The sequence below is a fragment of the Patagioenas fasciata genome, chromosome 3 (genome assembly GCF_037038585.1).
Source record: "Patagioenas fasciata isolate bPatFas1 chromosome 3, bPatFas1.hap1, whole genome shotgun sequence".
NCBI lineage: Eukaryota > Metazoa > Chordata > Aves > Columbiformes > Columbidae > Patagioenas > Patagioenas fasciata.
Window position 1 is genome coordinate 114,885,563 of NC_092522.1, and position 16,914 is coordinate 114,902,476.

The 16,914-nt window shown below is 39.1% G+C and overlaps 2 protein-coding genes across 2 annotated transcripts in view; both read right to left on the reverse strand.

Annotated features, from left to right (window-relative positions):
* Positions 1 to 864: 864 nt before the first annotated feature.
* On the reverse strand, positions 865 to 3,191 carry TTC32 (tetratricopeptide repeat domain 32). Its single transcript, XM_065834509.2, has 3 exons — positions 3,041 to 3,191; positions 2,795 to 2,955; positions 865 to 1,845 (listed from the first exon to the last, which is right to left on the reverse strand). The coding sequence occupies exons 1-3, from the start codon at positions 3,154 to 3,156 to the stop codon at positions 1,718 to 1,720; spliced, it is 405 nt and encodes a 134-aa protein (XP_065690581.1). The 5' UTR covers positions 3,157 to 3,191; the 3' UTR covers positions 865 to 1,717.
* A 1,919-nt stretch (positions 3,192 to 5,110) lies between these two features.
* The window catches only part of WDR35 (WD repeat domain 35), a 45,162-nt gene continuing 33,358 nt past the window's right edge, over positions 5,111 to 16,914 (reverse strand). The window contains exons 20-28 of the mRNA XM_071807285.1: positions 15,450 to 15,653; positions 13,430 to 13,576; positions 12,093 to 12,225; positions 11,026 to 11,136; positions 9,819 to 9,983; positions 8,681 to 8,821; positions 7,706 to 7,862; positions 6,918 to 7,158; positions 5,111 to 5,853 (exon numbers count right to left, since the gene is read on the reverse strand). Coding sequence (XP_071663386.1) covers positions 5,706 to 5,853; positions 6,918 to 7,158; positions 7,706 to 7,862; positions 8,681 to 8,821; positions 9,819 to 9,983; positions 11,026 to 11,136; positions 12,093 to 12,225; positions 13,430 to 13,576; positions 15,450 to 15,653 — 1,447 coding nt within the window. The 3' untranslated portion in view covers positions 5,111 to 5,705. The remainder of the gene's footprint in view (positions 5,854 to 6,917; positions 7,159 to 7,705; positions 7,863 to 8,680; positions 8,822 to 9,818; positions 9,984 to 11,025; positions 11,137 to 12,092; positions 12,226 to 13,429; positions 13,577 to 15,449; positions 15,654 to 16,914) is intronic.

The window sequence follows — 16,914 nt, forward strand, 5'->3', positions numbered from 1 at the left end:
ATTTATTTGCTGTTAATAACTTGATTTTTATCTGCATCTTGTAATTTAATGTGTCCTGTGCAGAACCACAGCTGCGATCTCTCCTCTCAAAGTAAAATTTCACAGGTCATATTTAACTACTTAGACCGCCTTTTTGATTTTCTTGGCATGGTAAGGCAGCAACAGGTGGAGTTCTAGCGCACCTTCTCATCAGCAACCAAGAGTTACATTTCTCAGTTTTTGAGACTGAGGCGGCATGAAACATTCCAAGTCCTTAAATTGTCAGTGTTGTTTTGGAGACTGACCGCTAGGATATAAAAACGGAAACAAAGTATGTGCTTAATATATCCAGAGAAGTCCAAAATTACACTTTTGATTAAAAGAAGAGCCACTGTTGTGATATCACAGCCTGCTTTCCAAACTGTACGTTGTTACATTCTGCTGTCACGAATCATATTTATGTAACTTCAAAATTGCTGCTGTCAAGTGCCATGGATCACGAGGTAAACGCAGCATTTTCTCAGCCCCGTGCTCCAAGTCTGCTCAGCGCGGTTTTTGCAGTTTCAGCCCACAGCGGGCAGCACGGGACGTGTTCAGAGGCTCATGTCTGTTCTCGTGACTCACCTCAAAGGGTTCCACCATCATGACCAGGCCCTGCCCTTGTGCAGGCTCCGGGACCATGCACAAAGAAACTCACTGTAAGAAGCAGAACTGTCATTAGCATAATTTATTTTTATAAAATAATCCTAATGCTCATGTGGGCAACCAGAGCATTTCCTTTATTAGAACTTGTACTGCTCTGAACATTCAAGGGTGTTTCTTATTGATGATTTATAGATTTCAGCAATGGTGCCTCCTATCATGTGAGAAATGAAGCTGCCTGAGTTCAATCAGATCGATTTCATGTTTAATTTTTCAAGCAATTCACCTTTTCAGTAAAAATGGAAAGTCACAATTCGTACTGTGATTAGTCCAACTACGCTCACTACAGACAATTGAGAGATAAAAAGTACATGTTCATTTTTATTCATTCAATTATTAATTAACTTTCACAATGGGATTACAAAAAACTAGGTATACTCTGTTCCTGTTTACATAATGTAGAAGTACCTCTAGGAGTGAATGAATGTATGGACTGCATTCTTATACCACATTCCTCCTGCAAGGTACAAATGGTGTTACCTAAAAACATCTTGTTTTGTTTGTTTTTTAGTACAGAAACACTCTGAAATCAGTTACCATAGCATCTCAAGGACAACACCTTATAATTAAGAATTGCACTTTCAGCTTATATCAAATTTACATTTAAATGCGCACAAAAACTATCATTATGAAACCACTGTCCTTCTCACAAGCTCAAATCTCAAGTATTTAAATGTTTTATATAATGACTTTTCTTACCTAGGAGTTTAGAACAACCTGGGAAAGAGTACAGAAACACATTTTTAATAAAAGAACTACAGATTTCATTTGTTGTTACTGAGCTTCCAGCATCTTTATCAAGTACTTCCATATAAAATCTGTACAAGTATCTCACAGAGACCTAATATGATGCTTTTCCTGAACACTAACAATATCCAAAAATAGTTGACTTTGCAATCATAATCCATTCTTATTTACCAAACAACAAGGTTTCTCCAGTAGTCATAACAAATGTAAACAATCTTGTGTTTCATCCATCAATAACAAGAATCACGTAAGTGTTCAGCAAAACATTTTCACACCACCAGCTGCATTTTCAATAACCTCGCTTTTCTTTTTCTTCTTTATCAAGAATAGCCTGTTTTAGACTCAAAGCAGCATCTTCAAATTGGGGGTTTAACTCTAATGCTTTCCTGAAGTCCTTCATGGCCTCATCAAAGCATCCTGTCCCAAAAGAAAAGAAAGGAAGAATGAATTATGTCTCTGTAACTGCTTGAACTCACAGACTGCAAGTGAAGAATGACTCCCAATACTTTCACTAACAAAAACCAGCAGCTGTACTTACTGGACCCACTACATTCAGATTCTCCAGAGGCTCAAGTGGAAGTTAAAGGTCACCAGAGCAAGAACAAGAGTACCTATTTTTGAGCCTTAAATGGGCTTAAGGCTCAATTCAGCTAGATTATTCCAAGAGCCACTAACTAGTAGCCAGGCTGCCTTAAACCCAGAACCCAGGCATACTGCTCCCCAGCTGACACTGGGTCTGGCTCTGTTCTCCTAAAGCTCTCTGGTCCCTCAGCTTCTGGGTATTGACTTTGCCACTGCAAAGCTCGGCCAAGCTCCAGCAGAAGGAGCAGCGGTGACACCTTCTTCTGGCACATTTAAAAATCGGGCAGCAAATTCCCCAAAGGTGGTTGACAACCCCCTCTAAGTTGAGGAGGCTGTTGTTCATTATGGGTGCACCTGCTTTATCTTAGGTTTAATTGGCAGTGTTCAGAATTGGCTTGTATTACCTCTAATGCAATTTCTCCCTAAACTGAAACTGCAGCTATCCCCGTTTTGCTGTTCCCATTGGTGCATCTGCAAACTGGGATATCTAACTGCATACACAGGGCTGGATCGTAGCTGAAACACCCTGTGATGACTTGAGAAAAACGCGTCACCATCGATTCCTGGTGCCACGTCCTTCCCCTGCCAGTGCCAGGGAGGTCACTCCATCCGTAAAACCAAGCGGATCGCTCTGCAGCTTCGGGTGAATCTTGGGTCAGACCAGCTCCGGGGCAGCTCCCCGGCCCTGCCCCGGGCAGGCGGGAGGTCAAGGCTCATGCCCGGGGCACCCTGCCCTGGTCACCCGGGGAACGGCACCACGGCCCGAGGGCGTTGCGGCCCGTACCCAGCCGGTAGAGCACCAGCCCCCGGTTGTAGTAGGGCACCTCGAAGCCGGGCTGGCACTGGATGGCGGCCGTGTAGTCCTCCATGGCGGCGGCGAACTCCACCCGCAGGTACTTGATGTGCCCGCGGTCGTTGAGGGCCGTGGCGAGGTCGCGGCCGGCGCTGGGCGGGGAAAGAGGGAGAGCGGCCGTTACTGGCGGGAGAGCGCCCGTTACCGCGCCCCCCGCGCCTCCCCCCCGGCACGTACCCCCGCCCCGCGCCGCGGGCGATGACCCGGCTGTACAGCTCCTCCGCCGCCTCCAGCCGCCGCGCCGCCAACTGCGCCTGCGCCGCCGCCAGCAGCTCCGCCGCCTCCCGCTCCATGGCGGCGCCTCCGCCATGGTGACGTCACGCGGGGCGGGCGCGGCGTTTCGTCAGGGGTGCGGGCAGAGAGCACCACCCGGTACCCGCCCCCAGCCAACGGTCTGCGGGGGGAGCGCGGAGTGACGTCACTGGCACAGCCCGCAGTGACGTCACTGGCACAGACCGGCATGATCCTATCCACCCGAAGAATAGCACATTTTTGTATTACGTCTTATGCGTATATTTCCTTGAATTGGTTCCCAACAAATTTTTATTAGTCATCTGCATTTAAATAAAATATCAATGCCACTTTTTTCCTAGTGCAAATTAAATTATTTCTTCCTTTTGTGAACATTAATGCCTCACATACGAATGGCAAATCCCTGTAGCATTCTTGGCTATTTTTTTTCTTATTCCTTATTTTTTTTTCTTTTCATATTTGAGACACTGATTAATCATTGTTAACATTAACTAATGCTAAAAATGATTTTTAAAAGCTGTTAATAGAAATCTTTTTTCAAAGTGGTCACAGCCATTTCATAATAGCACTGTCCTGAAGAATCAGTCCTTGATAGTCACCAGAAATGTACCATCCCTGTGTCATTCTGGTCCAGATTTTCATCTCTTGCTCTTGCAGTCACAATCTCTTCTACTCTTCCTGCCCGTGAGTCAGGCTGTTGGTTATAACGTCAAATTCAGCTTCCAAATGAGGTTAAAACCAGCTTATAAAAATGATCCCGTTTAGTCTCCATTTTTCTGTGTGCTTCTTGTAGCCTGCAGTCACTGGCACAGACCCTTACACACTGATATAAAGGGAAAAAAAGGCTCGAGTCACAGAATCATAGAACAGTTTGGGTCAGAAGGGACCTGCAAAGCTCATTCTGTCCAACCCCCGGCAATGAGCAGGGACATCTTCAGCCAGATCAGGTTGCTCAGAACTCCATCCAGCCTACTACCAGGACAGAAAAAATAATTAAGTAATACTTATGTCCAAATTAATTATTTTCACCTAAGTGTAACAAAGAGGCATCACTTTCCACGAAGGGCAGCACAGAAGAGGCCCCACACTCTCCTATCAGGAATTAACCCACCACAAGAATGTCAAGGGCCATGGGGATTGCTCAGAGCCCACATCAACCTATCGCACTTCAGCACTTGGGCTCAAGGCCAGAGAGTTGCAGAACAGTTGGGGTTGGAAGGGACCTCTGGAGATCATCCAGTCCAACCCACCTGCTAAAGCAGGTTCACCAGAGCAGATCACACAGGAAGGTGTCCAGGTGGCTTTCAATGTCTCCAGAGAAGGAGACTCCACAGCCTCTCTGGGCAGCCTGTTCCAGGGCTCTGGCACCTCAAAGTAAAGAAGTTTCTCCTCATATTCAGATGGAACCTGCTGTGCTTCAGTCTGTACCTGTTGCCCCTCATCCTATCGTTGGCACCACTGAAAGGAGTCTGGTCCATCCTCTTGACACCCACCCTTGAGATATTTATAAACATTGATGAGATGCCCTTTCAACCTTCTCTTCTCCAGGCTGAACAGACTCAGCTCTCTCAGTCTCTCCTCATAAGAAGGATGCTCCAGACCCCTCACCATCTTCATAGCCCATTGCTGGACTCCCTCCACTAGTTCCTTGTCCTTCTTAAACTGGGAAGTCCAGATCTGGACAGTACTCCAGATGCAGCTTCACGGGGGCAGAGTAGATATCCAGCAATAAAACAGCTCAGTTCTAAGTAAAACGCTCCTTAAACCTTCATGTCTAACAGGGAAGAGAGTTCAGCTCTTGACAGCTGTTCAACAGATGTCAGCTGCTCGCTTCAAGCTACTTAAAAAAAAAACAAACACCAAAAAAACCCCAGCTCATTACCAGATTCCAGTTTGAAGGTTCATAGAAGTTTTCTGAACTGGTTGAAGACACCACCAAAGCTCAGGAACGCAGAAAGCTCAGGAAGGCAGAAGCAGACCAGCAGCACCGACTGGTAAATGTTTGCAAGCCCTTTATTGTTATGGTGGGTTTAAATACACTCAGCAAAAAGAAAACAGATGTATGCCTAAGCTGGTACCATCACTCTAGTAAAGCAGTAGTAGAAAAATATATACAATAATATTATCACAACTACTGTGGCATTTCAACTCAGGAATTACTTCCTTCAAAAAATTGGGAATTTTGAGAAAACCAAATAATTTCCTATGGAATTACAAAAACAAAAAAATGGAGCTTGCTCATAGTAAAACATTAAGATGAACCTACATTCAATTTGCATGGTTTTGAAACAAGGCTCAATTTACAATTAGAAAAGAATCCTTTTATTTTAAAACTTCATAAAAAACATATTAAAACATTTTAGTCTATTAGCACAGTCATTTCTTCACATAAATGGAACCAGTGAAGGTTCTTCTTGTGGGGCTTTTAGGTTTTTGTTTTGTTTTGTTTTAAATGCTTCTCTAATAGTGGCACTATCTGTTACAATACAGTACCTGAGTTGTATTTTAAAATGTAGCACATGGGTAACATTTTAGAGAGTATTTTTAAGAGACATAACAGATATGAGGATACACAGTCTTTTCTCCTCTGCTATGCCGTACTGTGGCACAGAGGACAGAAGTTATAATTGTTTGCTTCTTTGGCTTTCATGCAATGCTTACACACACTGCACATCCAGAACCGATACTCCAGGATAGGCTCTCCCGTTGCAACACACACAGGAAGTTTCCCATCTCCACTATTGAAAACAAAAAAAAAGAAAAAAGAAAAAAAGAGTAAATAAAGCTGAAAGAATGAAAACATGGTTTTACAATACCAAAGACTTGTTTTGTGGAAATTAGCAAAACAGCATAAATACCTAATTGTGTGCCAACAGCTAGTTAGAAAACTTGTGATGCTCATCTGTAAAATGTTTCTTCTCTATTCACATGCGCACCACTTTTTTATTAGAAGTTATTAAAAACACATAACAACTCACGGAATGCACATCCCCAGAACTGTATAGTCAATAAATTAGGACCAACAGATCCAAAAGATTAACTGAAAAGAATCAGTGAAGGCCATATAAAGGTACAGTCCACCTAGACACATGCACTACTATTCTATTAATTGCTCTGAAGAGTCAACACTAAAGCAACTAGTGAGATTCAGTACATCTGTACAGTAAAGTAAACCAAGGCAGGTTAAAATCCTGTTCATTAAAAAGAAAACTGACTCAGAATCAGTTTCCATACTCACAAGTTCCATGCTGTTAGCAGGAAATGCATGTCAAAAACACCATTGTGGGTACAGCCACCCCAAGGACTCACCCCTTAGGCGTGTCCTTCATATTCTAATTCTTTCACCTGATATATTAATCTTCTCACACCATGTAAATTTAGGTAATTCAAAAAAACACTGGGGACTTACTGGTTAATAATGGTTAAACATTCACTTGTTCACGTTTGCATCACACCACAATGGGAATGCAAACAGCGACATTATTAGTTTAATGACACATGACACCGTATCAAAGGTCCTAAAGCTCCTGTGCTCTGTCCACATGCATTCCAAATTAAGATGAAGTTATATCTTGAAGCCCAGTTCCTCACATACAGTCAGTGTCTCTTCTCCCATATAAAATATTGTGATACCCTTTCGGCAAACTGGCTAACACCTGCATCGTGCTTGCCCAATATTTGGTTTAAGCATCAAAGCATCTAATTAACTTGGTCACTAAAAACCTGCTAAAACTCAAAATACAGACAATAGGTGAAAAAAAAATGCCAGTGTTAGTACAGTATTTTATAAATATAAACGCACCTCTCAAGAAAGTCATCCAGATCAGATTTTTTGTTAGGCTTCGGAGAATGTCTCCTGAATATCTCTAGAGCAAGGTCTTCATACTGTTGCCTCTGCTCTGGCCTAAGAGTTTCCAAGGATTCTAGTTTAACAAAGGCTTTTGAACAAATATCAAATGCTCTATTTGCACATGCACAGAGTGCCAAAAGAGAATAGATTTCCTCTGCAGGGATAATGTCTTCATAATCTCGCAAATGAAGAGCTGAGAAATGGAAGAAAAAGTCTGTTCATTGACATGACTGTGAGGCATGTGTGGTTCAATCAACACTTTTAAAAAGTAAATAAAAATAAGAGGATTTGACTGGGAAACGGAAATGTCTTTTTGAGACACCTTCTTTTTTTAACATGTTAGAAGTATTTGAAATGGACCTTCATCACCCACACTAAGTATAAGGCACTATTACTTCTCTAACTCCCACAAATATTTTATGAAGCTCTACAGGGAGGTCTGATTTAAATTCAGGCATGTCTTATAATTTAAAGAATGAAACAAAACAGTCAAGAGAACATCTACAGAGACTGTCCAATTTAACCAGGTGATATTTGGTAAGTTAGATTTGCATTAACTCCAAGAAAATACTTTCCAGGTGTCTTGACTGCAGCCATATTCAATTCATTATATGGTTTTGTTTTAAATTCCTTGGATCTAGCAAGAATAGAAAAATGCGCCAACTATAAATGAAATGATGTGCTGTGCAGGTCTGTAAAATCAGAACACTTTCTTTACAGGGTTAGAAATTAAGTCCTACCTGTTTTAAGTGCCGCATCTACAGGACCTTTATAGAGCTGTCTTTGTGCAAGTATGAAAAAATGGTAAGCCTCAGCTCCTCGCCAAGCATTGTCTGCAAAGCGATCAGTTAAAGAAAGAACATCTTCTTCTAGCAAACCAGCCAAAGCTGAAGCAGTCTGAAAACAAAGCAGTATCACAAGTAGTTTTTATACAAAACAGATACAGCAGGAAATGAGGATATGTGAAAAGAACTTTTCTACACTTGGTGATTACACCACTGTCTGTGTTAACTAAGGAAAATATAAATACATGGACCTAAAGTGAACATTGTTAGATATTTTATACAGTGCACAGGCAGAACATATGGTGCAGATTTGCAATGATAAATATAATATACATGTGAACAAATATATACTGAGCACATCTGCAGACTGGTTCATAGTTCAGATTAATATTGCATTTCAACACCACATCTCTTAAAAATTTGTTTAAACTATTTCATTTGTACATGTGAAGATGAAACTGTAAGCACAAAAATTCTTCCATTTGCTTCCCCCATATCTGGAGCCATCTCCCTGCTAAGTTATAGCCAACATAGCTTAATCTAATCACAGATCTCTCTTTGGGATTGACATGTATTCCTAAATGACAAGATATTGAGAGTCTCACGGGAAGAAAAAAACAAAACAAAACACAACCTGGAGTTTCTCAGTATGACTTTCATTGTTTCAGTGAAAACATCAAGAAAAACACATTAACTTTCAGAAGAAAACTATCTATTAATACATAGCATTTAAATGGTTTAAAATAGTACTTTAAATGATATGTTTTCATGGAAGGCTTGCTTTAAGGAAAGCATTGTTCTTAGCAGGAAAAAGCATTATTTAAAAAGCATAATAGCCTCATATAAAGATAGCTTTATTTATTCAGACTATGTAACACATATCAGAATTCAGAAAGGGGGGAAAAAGAATAAAAGAGAGACATACTGTACCTCTGAACCTTTATCCTTAGCTTTTCCCCTTTGTGCATTCTGCATTTGTTCATGGCACTGTTCCATAAGTAAGGCTGATAATACATAAAGCTTTTTAACTCGCAAAGGCTTTGTCCTTTTCTTTGCCTCTTCATCTGCAATCTTAAAAAACAAAACCAAGGAATTTAATGTAGATTTTTAAAAAATATATATTACAAGAATTGCTTCATTCTCTTGGACAAATGCATGCTTGCACAAACCTAGGAAATCATGCCAAAACACAGTTCTGCATTTGAATGTAATAATTTTGACTGCAAGCAGAACTACAAATGAAAATGTAAAAGTGAAGAATGCATATTATTCTATATTTATTTAACTAACAAGTATATAAAGCCAGATTCTTGGGAAGGATAAATCAGTCTAACCATGTATAAGTCAATTGACTTAATATAAAAATAAACTAAGAAAATAGTGATTTTTAAACACTGAAGTTTAAGAAATATATAGCTTTCAACAATGTCTGGTGGTTTTCCCAGAAGAGTGGCTTTTGAAAGTAACATACATATATATATATATATATTTACTATAAATATTTGCTGTAAAAATTCCATATCACTCTTACAGACTTTGTAAGCTATGTAGAGAAATCCCTTCAGCCATATCAAATCTAAGCAAAATCTTTATCTTGAAATCACCCCACAGCAGTTTCTAACTGAAGGTACCAACTGAATAAATACATTTAACTTCTAGTTAATGACATTGCTATTTTTAAAACTAAAAGAGACAAAACTAATCCACACAATATATAAAATAATGTGGACATTGCACCCAGGTCAGTCTGTTATACCCCTTTACTTGGCAATGTGGGGCCACAGGACGTTCTCTGAGGTGCAGTTCATCTTGTTCTGAAGTGAAAGTCTCAAAATAAATCTGATGGTTTGTGTCCCAAGAGTCTCCTCTGGCTACAGGGGACATCCAGGGTAACTATTTCAGATAGAGATACTTCAAATTCATCTTTGCAGTGTTCTGTACAATGACATCTTCTTATTGCCTGGACATTGTTAACACTTAAATAACGCCAAGAAAATAAAAATAGCATGGAAATAATGAGACACTCCAAAAACCCAGTTATTTGACATAAAAATAAAACCTGCGATACCTTGAACATGAGCTTTGCAGCTTCAAAGAAATAATTTGCTTTACGATAGAGTTCTATAGCGTCAAGGATTTTATTCTTTTCCAGTAAATGACTTGCATATCTAGCTAACAAGGATCCAATCTCTTTCATATTGTGATTTTTAGCCAGCTCCACAGCTTTATTCCACTAGAAATGAAAGCAGACAATTATCAACATCATTTTTTTTCAAGTACATTCTCAGAACAAGCTGGTTATCCATGAATAATCTGCAACACTTGTGTGCAGTACTTTATAACCATTTAGAACCACACTACTATAAATCTAAAGTAAAAATCAAGAGAATACAAATGCTAACAGCATTGCCAATTGTGTGATACAGCAGGCCTGTGAAACAAATGCTGGATCTCTGTCCAAAACCACATACAAAGCACTTGCTTCTGCTTTGGTAAAAGCTTTGCAAAATCACTTCATTGCTGTTCATAGCTGGACACATGGATTTCAACGCTTCTGACATTACTAAAACCCAGACTCTCAAAAGCATGTCTAAAAGAGGACTTCACAGAATCACAGAATAGACTTCAGTCCATAATGTTAAGGCACAAACAATAACACTATGCTTGTCCTTCTATACACCTCATTTTGTCTGTGAATTTTCCTGATCTTCATCAGTTTGGCTGTTGTTTTTGCCCCAGATCAGAAGTTTGGCAGGACTGAGAAACTCAGCTGAATCTCATACCTAATAGCCCTTCAGATCCAGAAACTAGGAAACTGTTCACATAAAAACAGCACTGGCCAGTCCTGCCATTTCCATATGTTCCTCATAACCACCTTCAGTGTCTCTCTTGTGTTGACAAAAACGTTTGCACAGGTAAGTCATACTGGGGAACAGCCCTAGCTGTAAACATACAGATCATTTTTCAGATCAGTTCTTTTCCAGCTACACCCTAACTCAAGGACAAATACATTCCTTCCTGTATAAGGAAGGAGGGGACTTTGATGCTTAAACCGCTGGACTCCCTCCCTCCATATATTTATAGGTTTGTCCCTCCAGTAATCTAATCCCAGATAACTAGCCAGATAACTGCATTAAGCACTGAAGGATGAATTTGCCAGAAATAATGACAAATCATCACACACTTAACAAAGATTTGTATTTATCTGGGCATTAGGGTAGAAATCTCACTGTTAAATTGGTATCAATCGAGCAGTTTATCTGCTGCTGTTTTACCTGGTTGAGATGCACACAGGTATCTACCGCATCCTTTGGTCGATTACATTTCAGAAAGGCTGACACAGCTTGATCACACATACCCACTCTTACAAACATATTAGCTATATCCTGCAAAAAGCAACAGCATCACATTAAATTCACTTCCAGATTTTTAGTACGTTGTGTAACAACTGCAATACTATTATATTCTTGTTTAATTTAATTCAAATAAGTTGAGGGAAAGGGGTTGTTTGCTTCATGGATTATGTGAAGACAACGCACACTGTTGCAATCTTTAGAACAGAGTCCTCCTTTCACATGCTGCTTCCAATTTTTTTTTTTTAAAAAGCTATTTAAAAAAATTTTCTTTCAAATCAAATGATACCAGAAGGACTGTGCTCTTACTATTTAGAGTATTTCATGCAACTTCGCTGTTAGGAAGATGTTAAAAAGAAAGTGCTATGTCTTATTTCATTCAAACAACTGAAAATAGCAATAAATGAGCATGTTTGACATTTTCAAGCATTTTGCATTGATCAAGCATATCATAGTTTTAAATCAGCTGGTACTCAGTAGGTCATTTCAGGCCATACCACCTACTTTCCCTCCTTTCAGCAGAGTAGCTTCAATTTTCCTTGTAAATTTGCATTCCCACCATGTAAGAAGTTAAACCAGGCATAGCAACCAGGAAGAATTTGGGGCAAAAAAACCCCGCTGTAGACTAGACAACAAAATGAAAGCTAAAGTAAGTTGCCAGCCATGAATTCTCAATAAAGCATAGCTGTTTTAGTGAGAAATGTCACCATTTGGGGAAGGAAGCAGTGAATCACGACTTAGCCATGTGGCCATAAAGTATGATGAATAATCATTTTTTCTGGGGAAGCTGGACAATATGAGAAAGGAAGAATGATGGAGTATGAAAACAACGGTAATACTGGAGATCAATGCCAAAGTAACACCATCATGCTTGAGTAGGTCATATGCTACATTCTGTCTCTCTTTCTTTCTTAACCCTCCCAGTATGGGAAATTTTAAATAAATATTTGAGCATAAGACAATGAAATAAAAAAGTGCTTTTTGCTTACAGGGAGCAATTTGTTATTCTCTGGAAGCGAGTTAGCTAGATTCTCCAGTCCTTGATAGTCCTCTAGCATGTAGTAACATTCAGCTAAACGTTCCTGGTTTTGTCCTTGTACATAATACTGTACCGCATTTAACCTAATAAGAAAAAAAAAGTGGTGGCTTCTGATATATAAACGCATGTGAAGCTTTTCATTCTATAAGCCTTTTGCATTTGTAAATTTAAAATATTATTTTAAACAGGTAACTTTGTTTGAGAGAGCTTTTGTAGCTAGAATTTCACTGTTTTTCTAAAATGCACTAAAAGTTGTAATCTTCAGAGATCATTACACTGAAGTAGTAGCAAGATTGATTTTTTGACTAGCATAAGGCTGGGAAGTCAAGGAATCTTAGAACTGCGTGTCCACATCTGCACAGATCATGGCTGACAATGAACAGCAACTTACAACTAACTAAACTTTCAGAAAAAGGCTTTAGTGTTGTGCGTCCGTATTTTAAAACACAAGCACTAAGATCTCCAAGATCATTCTACAAAGTTACCTAAAGCATCTAAAAATCAACTTGCAAAAATCTAATTACAAGTTCTTAACTGCTTAGGGACCCAGGTTCTTTGTGATAATATAGTTTGGGTAACTGCATTACATAGTGGAGCTGTGGAACTCTGTGAGACAGTGTTCTAGATGCTAAAAAGTTTACGTGGGCTTAGAAGACTACAAGGAAAGTTCATGAAATAAAATTTCTCTGCAAGTTATTAACTACAAAGACGTCACTTCTGGCTCAGTAAGTACCTGACTGCAAAATCTGTTCTGGAGAAATACCATTACGTGCGTTCACTGTCCCTAAAATCTTTGGTTGCCCAGCTTGGGCAATAGCTGGAGACAGATCCAGGTCAGAGTGACCTCTGGACCTTTTCAAATATTTGTGGGTTTAAGCATTCTAGAAAGTTTGTGGTTAGTTTTGAAATTCACTGATGTTTAATAATTCTCTCCTACTTCTTTTTTTTTAACTGTTCTGTTTTTTGGTTGGTTTTCTTTCTTTAATAATTTCTATATCCAGACTAATACAAGTGCATAGGTATTTATCTTTCTGCCCCCTCCTTTGAAGCAAACAGACTTCTGGCAAAACTGAGATTTTCATCACCTTCATTCTTTAGACACTTTATCAACAGCTCGCTGTTTAAAGGTACATGCAGTGATGGAACCATAAAGGTCTGAGCTAAATCTCATCATCCCAAAATTATCCCATCCTGACATTTTCTTGACATCTGTCCCTCCTCCTAAGTATTATAATCAGTTTTATAATTTCCTTTGTGATTTCTTTCTATGCCTCCTACAGAACATACCACTTCTGACGGTCTGCAAAATAATCTCCAATAGCATTGTGTGCTTGTGCAAGAAGGGCATCGTCCGAATCACCTGAGCCACTTTTCAATAGCTGCAACACTCGAAACCAATCTCCCAGTTTTATCCGTAGTCCAATGGCAAGATCTCTAATATAAACAGAAAATAGGAAGAAAAAGTTAAAGACAATAAAATAGCTTACAAAAGTGTTGCAATAAGTATCTGAAAGTATTTTTGTGTTCCTAATCTACATCTCAGGTATCACAATAATCCCAGATAGCTAGATTACAAATGAAACAGTATTCCCACAAAAGCAAATGCTCAGAAAGCTCACAGGTAATGTCATATGTAAACACTTCCCTAGTAGCCACACTCCTGTGTGAGGAGTTAAATGAACAGCTGGTGAGACAGTTGGGTTGATGCTACTTCAGATTTCCTCTTATTCTGTACACCCTTCCATATCTTTCACTGCTGACTGCTACAATAGATGGCAGCAGCTGCAAAAGGCTAAAAGTAGAAGGGGGATGAGAGGAAAGGCCCGGGAGCAGGAATGTGAATAACGGAGGCTAAAGCTGAGATGTAATAAAATGGATTTCAGAGACTTCTCTTTCAGATTCAAGATAACTTAGGATGAAGGAGAAAAGACTTGGAAGTAGTCTTTCTTTTTTATTATTCATGCACGCATATGACCCACTGTGTGTCCGTCTGGCATGTTTTTCCACCATATAGAATAATTCTGTATTATTTCATACAGAAATAATTATGCAGATGCATAGAAAATAAATCGGAGAGATATGTACACTTCTTTTAAAAACACCCTGAACTTACAAGTGAGTTAAAGAAGGCCATAGCAAGTCAGTGCAGTCAGCTAAATAAAAGCATCTATCTAAAAAATATTTGAAAAATAGACTTATTTTAGCGTGGTTAATAGTAGGTCCTTATCATGTTTTTGCTGGTGGTGAGGAGACACATAAGGTCAATACAGAATCCTGTATTCTTGTAGCAGGACAATAAGATACTCTACTGTTGAAGAAGCCAGTCAAATTTAAAAAAAGTCTTTGATTTCTGCAGTCCTATAATGATCAAATTTCTCTTCAGCCATGTGAAAATGAATATGCCTTACCTAAAAATGGGTGTTGCAGTATGAGTGAAGTGCACTCAGCCTCTCCAAACCAGCATGCTGCCATGGGCTAGTTAATTATGTGCAAGAAAGTTTTCCATTACCAGGCTCTAACATGCATCTCTCCCCAGCTCCTGCTTTGCTGGGGAATAGGAAGGTTTCTCATTCTTACAGCATGAAAGAACATTTCTTTTTCTCTATCATTCCCTACTTTTTTCATGGCTCTATTAATTAAAGCTTAAATATTTCACATGTGCATAGGTGATTCATGCTTCTCCATGTTTGACCACCACCTACAGGCTACCTCAGACAACTGCTGCTTATTATTTCTCATTGTCTTTTTTCAGTAGAGACAGTACTCTAGCTAATTAGTTAGCTCTAATTTGTATTTCCCAGTAATACTGTAATTTTGCTTTGTTTGTTATCATTCCTGAGCAAAAATTCCATTGATTGGTCCACAATTTCAACCAGAGTCCTTTCTGTCTCTCCAGAGATTACAGTTCATTAAGAACTCTCGTGTTTGTGTATGTAATTAGAAAGAATGTGTACTTGGCTACCAGCTAAGAGCAACAGTACATAAATTAAGCATTAGTTAAGATTGTCTGTTTGTATTTTTGGCATCCCAGTTGAAATACTGGCAAAATACTTGCGAAAACATCTATGAAACACAGAACTACCCCGAGCAGCTGAGGTTCTGCAAACAGTTTAGAATGCACTGATTTACATACAAAACTGGTTATCTATGGATACCACAAAATTTTCTCCATCTGACCCTTTTCTGTCTTTGCAGAATCTAGTAAAGAGTCTTCAGTGCTAAAACAGCCATTCCTTATTAAGGCAAGCTTTTTTTTTTCCAACTTTTTTTTTTTTAATTTGCTGCTGAGATGACTACATGCAATTACCTTCTGTCCATATCCAGATACATTCTTTCAGCTTCTTCAAATCTGCTAAAATAGGCTGCCACTTCTGCTTGCTTCATTGCCTCGCTCTGCAGGTTGCCCAGACGCTTCACAAATTTAATACCTTGATAATCTTTGCAACGTACAAAAGCTTGTTCAGCAGTCTGTAGATCCAGCTTCTGAAGAGCAGCTTCAGCCAGGAGACGCCTGTGTGAAAAACAAGCATGGCAGATGGAAAAGCAGCTTATAGAGTAAATTAAATGAGGATCCATTTAACTAGTTATTATTTAAAGAAGACATTCAAGTTACTGCAATTGTTTTGCTTACTAACTATTCTTAATGCAGTTGTATGTTTGTCCCCAGTACATTCTGTGATCTATCCAGTACTTGCTAAGGAAAGATGTTCAAATAATTGCTAATATTCTTTTGTTCAGCTGTTCAGATGGACACTGGCTTGGGAAGAATGGGCAGGGTTTGAGTATCACAGTTGTCCTATGTGAAACGTGTTGCTGATCTCAATGCAGTTCCATTTAGATATTTCTGCCTGTGCATATATCGTAACTTTAAGCCTTGATGGCAGCCTCAGTCTGAAGGTCTCAACTAAACTGGCCATGAAGAGTAAGTTATCCTTTTAATCCATCTGGATGTTCCTTGTCTAGTCAGCAGTCTGGGAGAGCAGGGCAGTTTGGGAAACCTTGTACTGGTACTACCTCATCGGTTAGTTTTGCAAATAGCAAATTTCTACCTTCAGGCGAATCTACATCCATCAGGTGCTTGAATGAGCTCTAGAATTTGCTGCAAAACTAAGGCTAGGTAAATTTAGACTCGCTGACTGACACTGTGAAATAAGGTCAGTGCAGCTGGGCACTGACAAAACCAATAATATTATTGCTGTATTCAGTGACCTAAGCCATGCTTTGGCAGTATCAACTCAGTATTTTTGAATCAATTTTTGAATCAAGGTTAGTATCACTTCAACTCAAGTGCTCATTACCGATACCAGTGAAACCAGGAGAAAAGCAGTATGGCAAATTTAGCTGATCTGCAACACACATCATCCTGTTTGTTGCATTCAAGCATTAAGGGCCCTGTCCCGTTCTGATCTAGAATATATTTGCTTTATATCCAGCGCTTCTAAGCCATCTCTTCTCTATAAATATGTGACATATCGTATGTTTCCTTGCCTAATGAAGTTCATGGCAATTTTGGAGCAAGGTGAACAGCATTTGACATATATTTTGTGATTTTATGACATAAAACTTTTACTGACACACAGACTTTCAAAACCAAGTCATTTTATATTTAATAGATGGTACTATCAAAAAAGCAGGAATGACTTTGAAACTCCAAATATCTTCAGCTAGTTCAAGACATTAGTAAAAATGAAAACTCACAAAACTAAACTTTACCCTACAAATTCAAACTAGTAAAATTACAGTACTATAAGAGAATCTTTCAACATGTGGCT

What these genes read in the sequence shown, in the direction of transcription:
- TTC32 (XM_065834509.2), bottom strand. Translation starts at nt 3,156, where the DNA reads ATGGAGCGGGAGGCGGCGGAGCTGCTGGCGGCGGCGCAGGCGCAGTTG. An exon ending in GCCCGCGGCGCGGGGCGGGG is followed by an intron (nt 2,956 to 3,040) that starts GTACGTGCCGGG and finishes TTCCCCGCCCAG; the next exon opens with CGCCGGCCGCGACCTCGCCA. An exon ending in GCTGGTGCTCTACCGGCTGG is followed by an intron (nt 1,846 to 2,794) that starts GTACGGGCCGCA and finishes CTTTTGGGACAG; the next exon opens with GATGCTTTGATGAGGCCATG.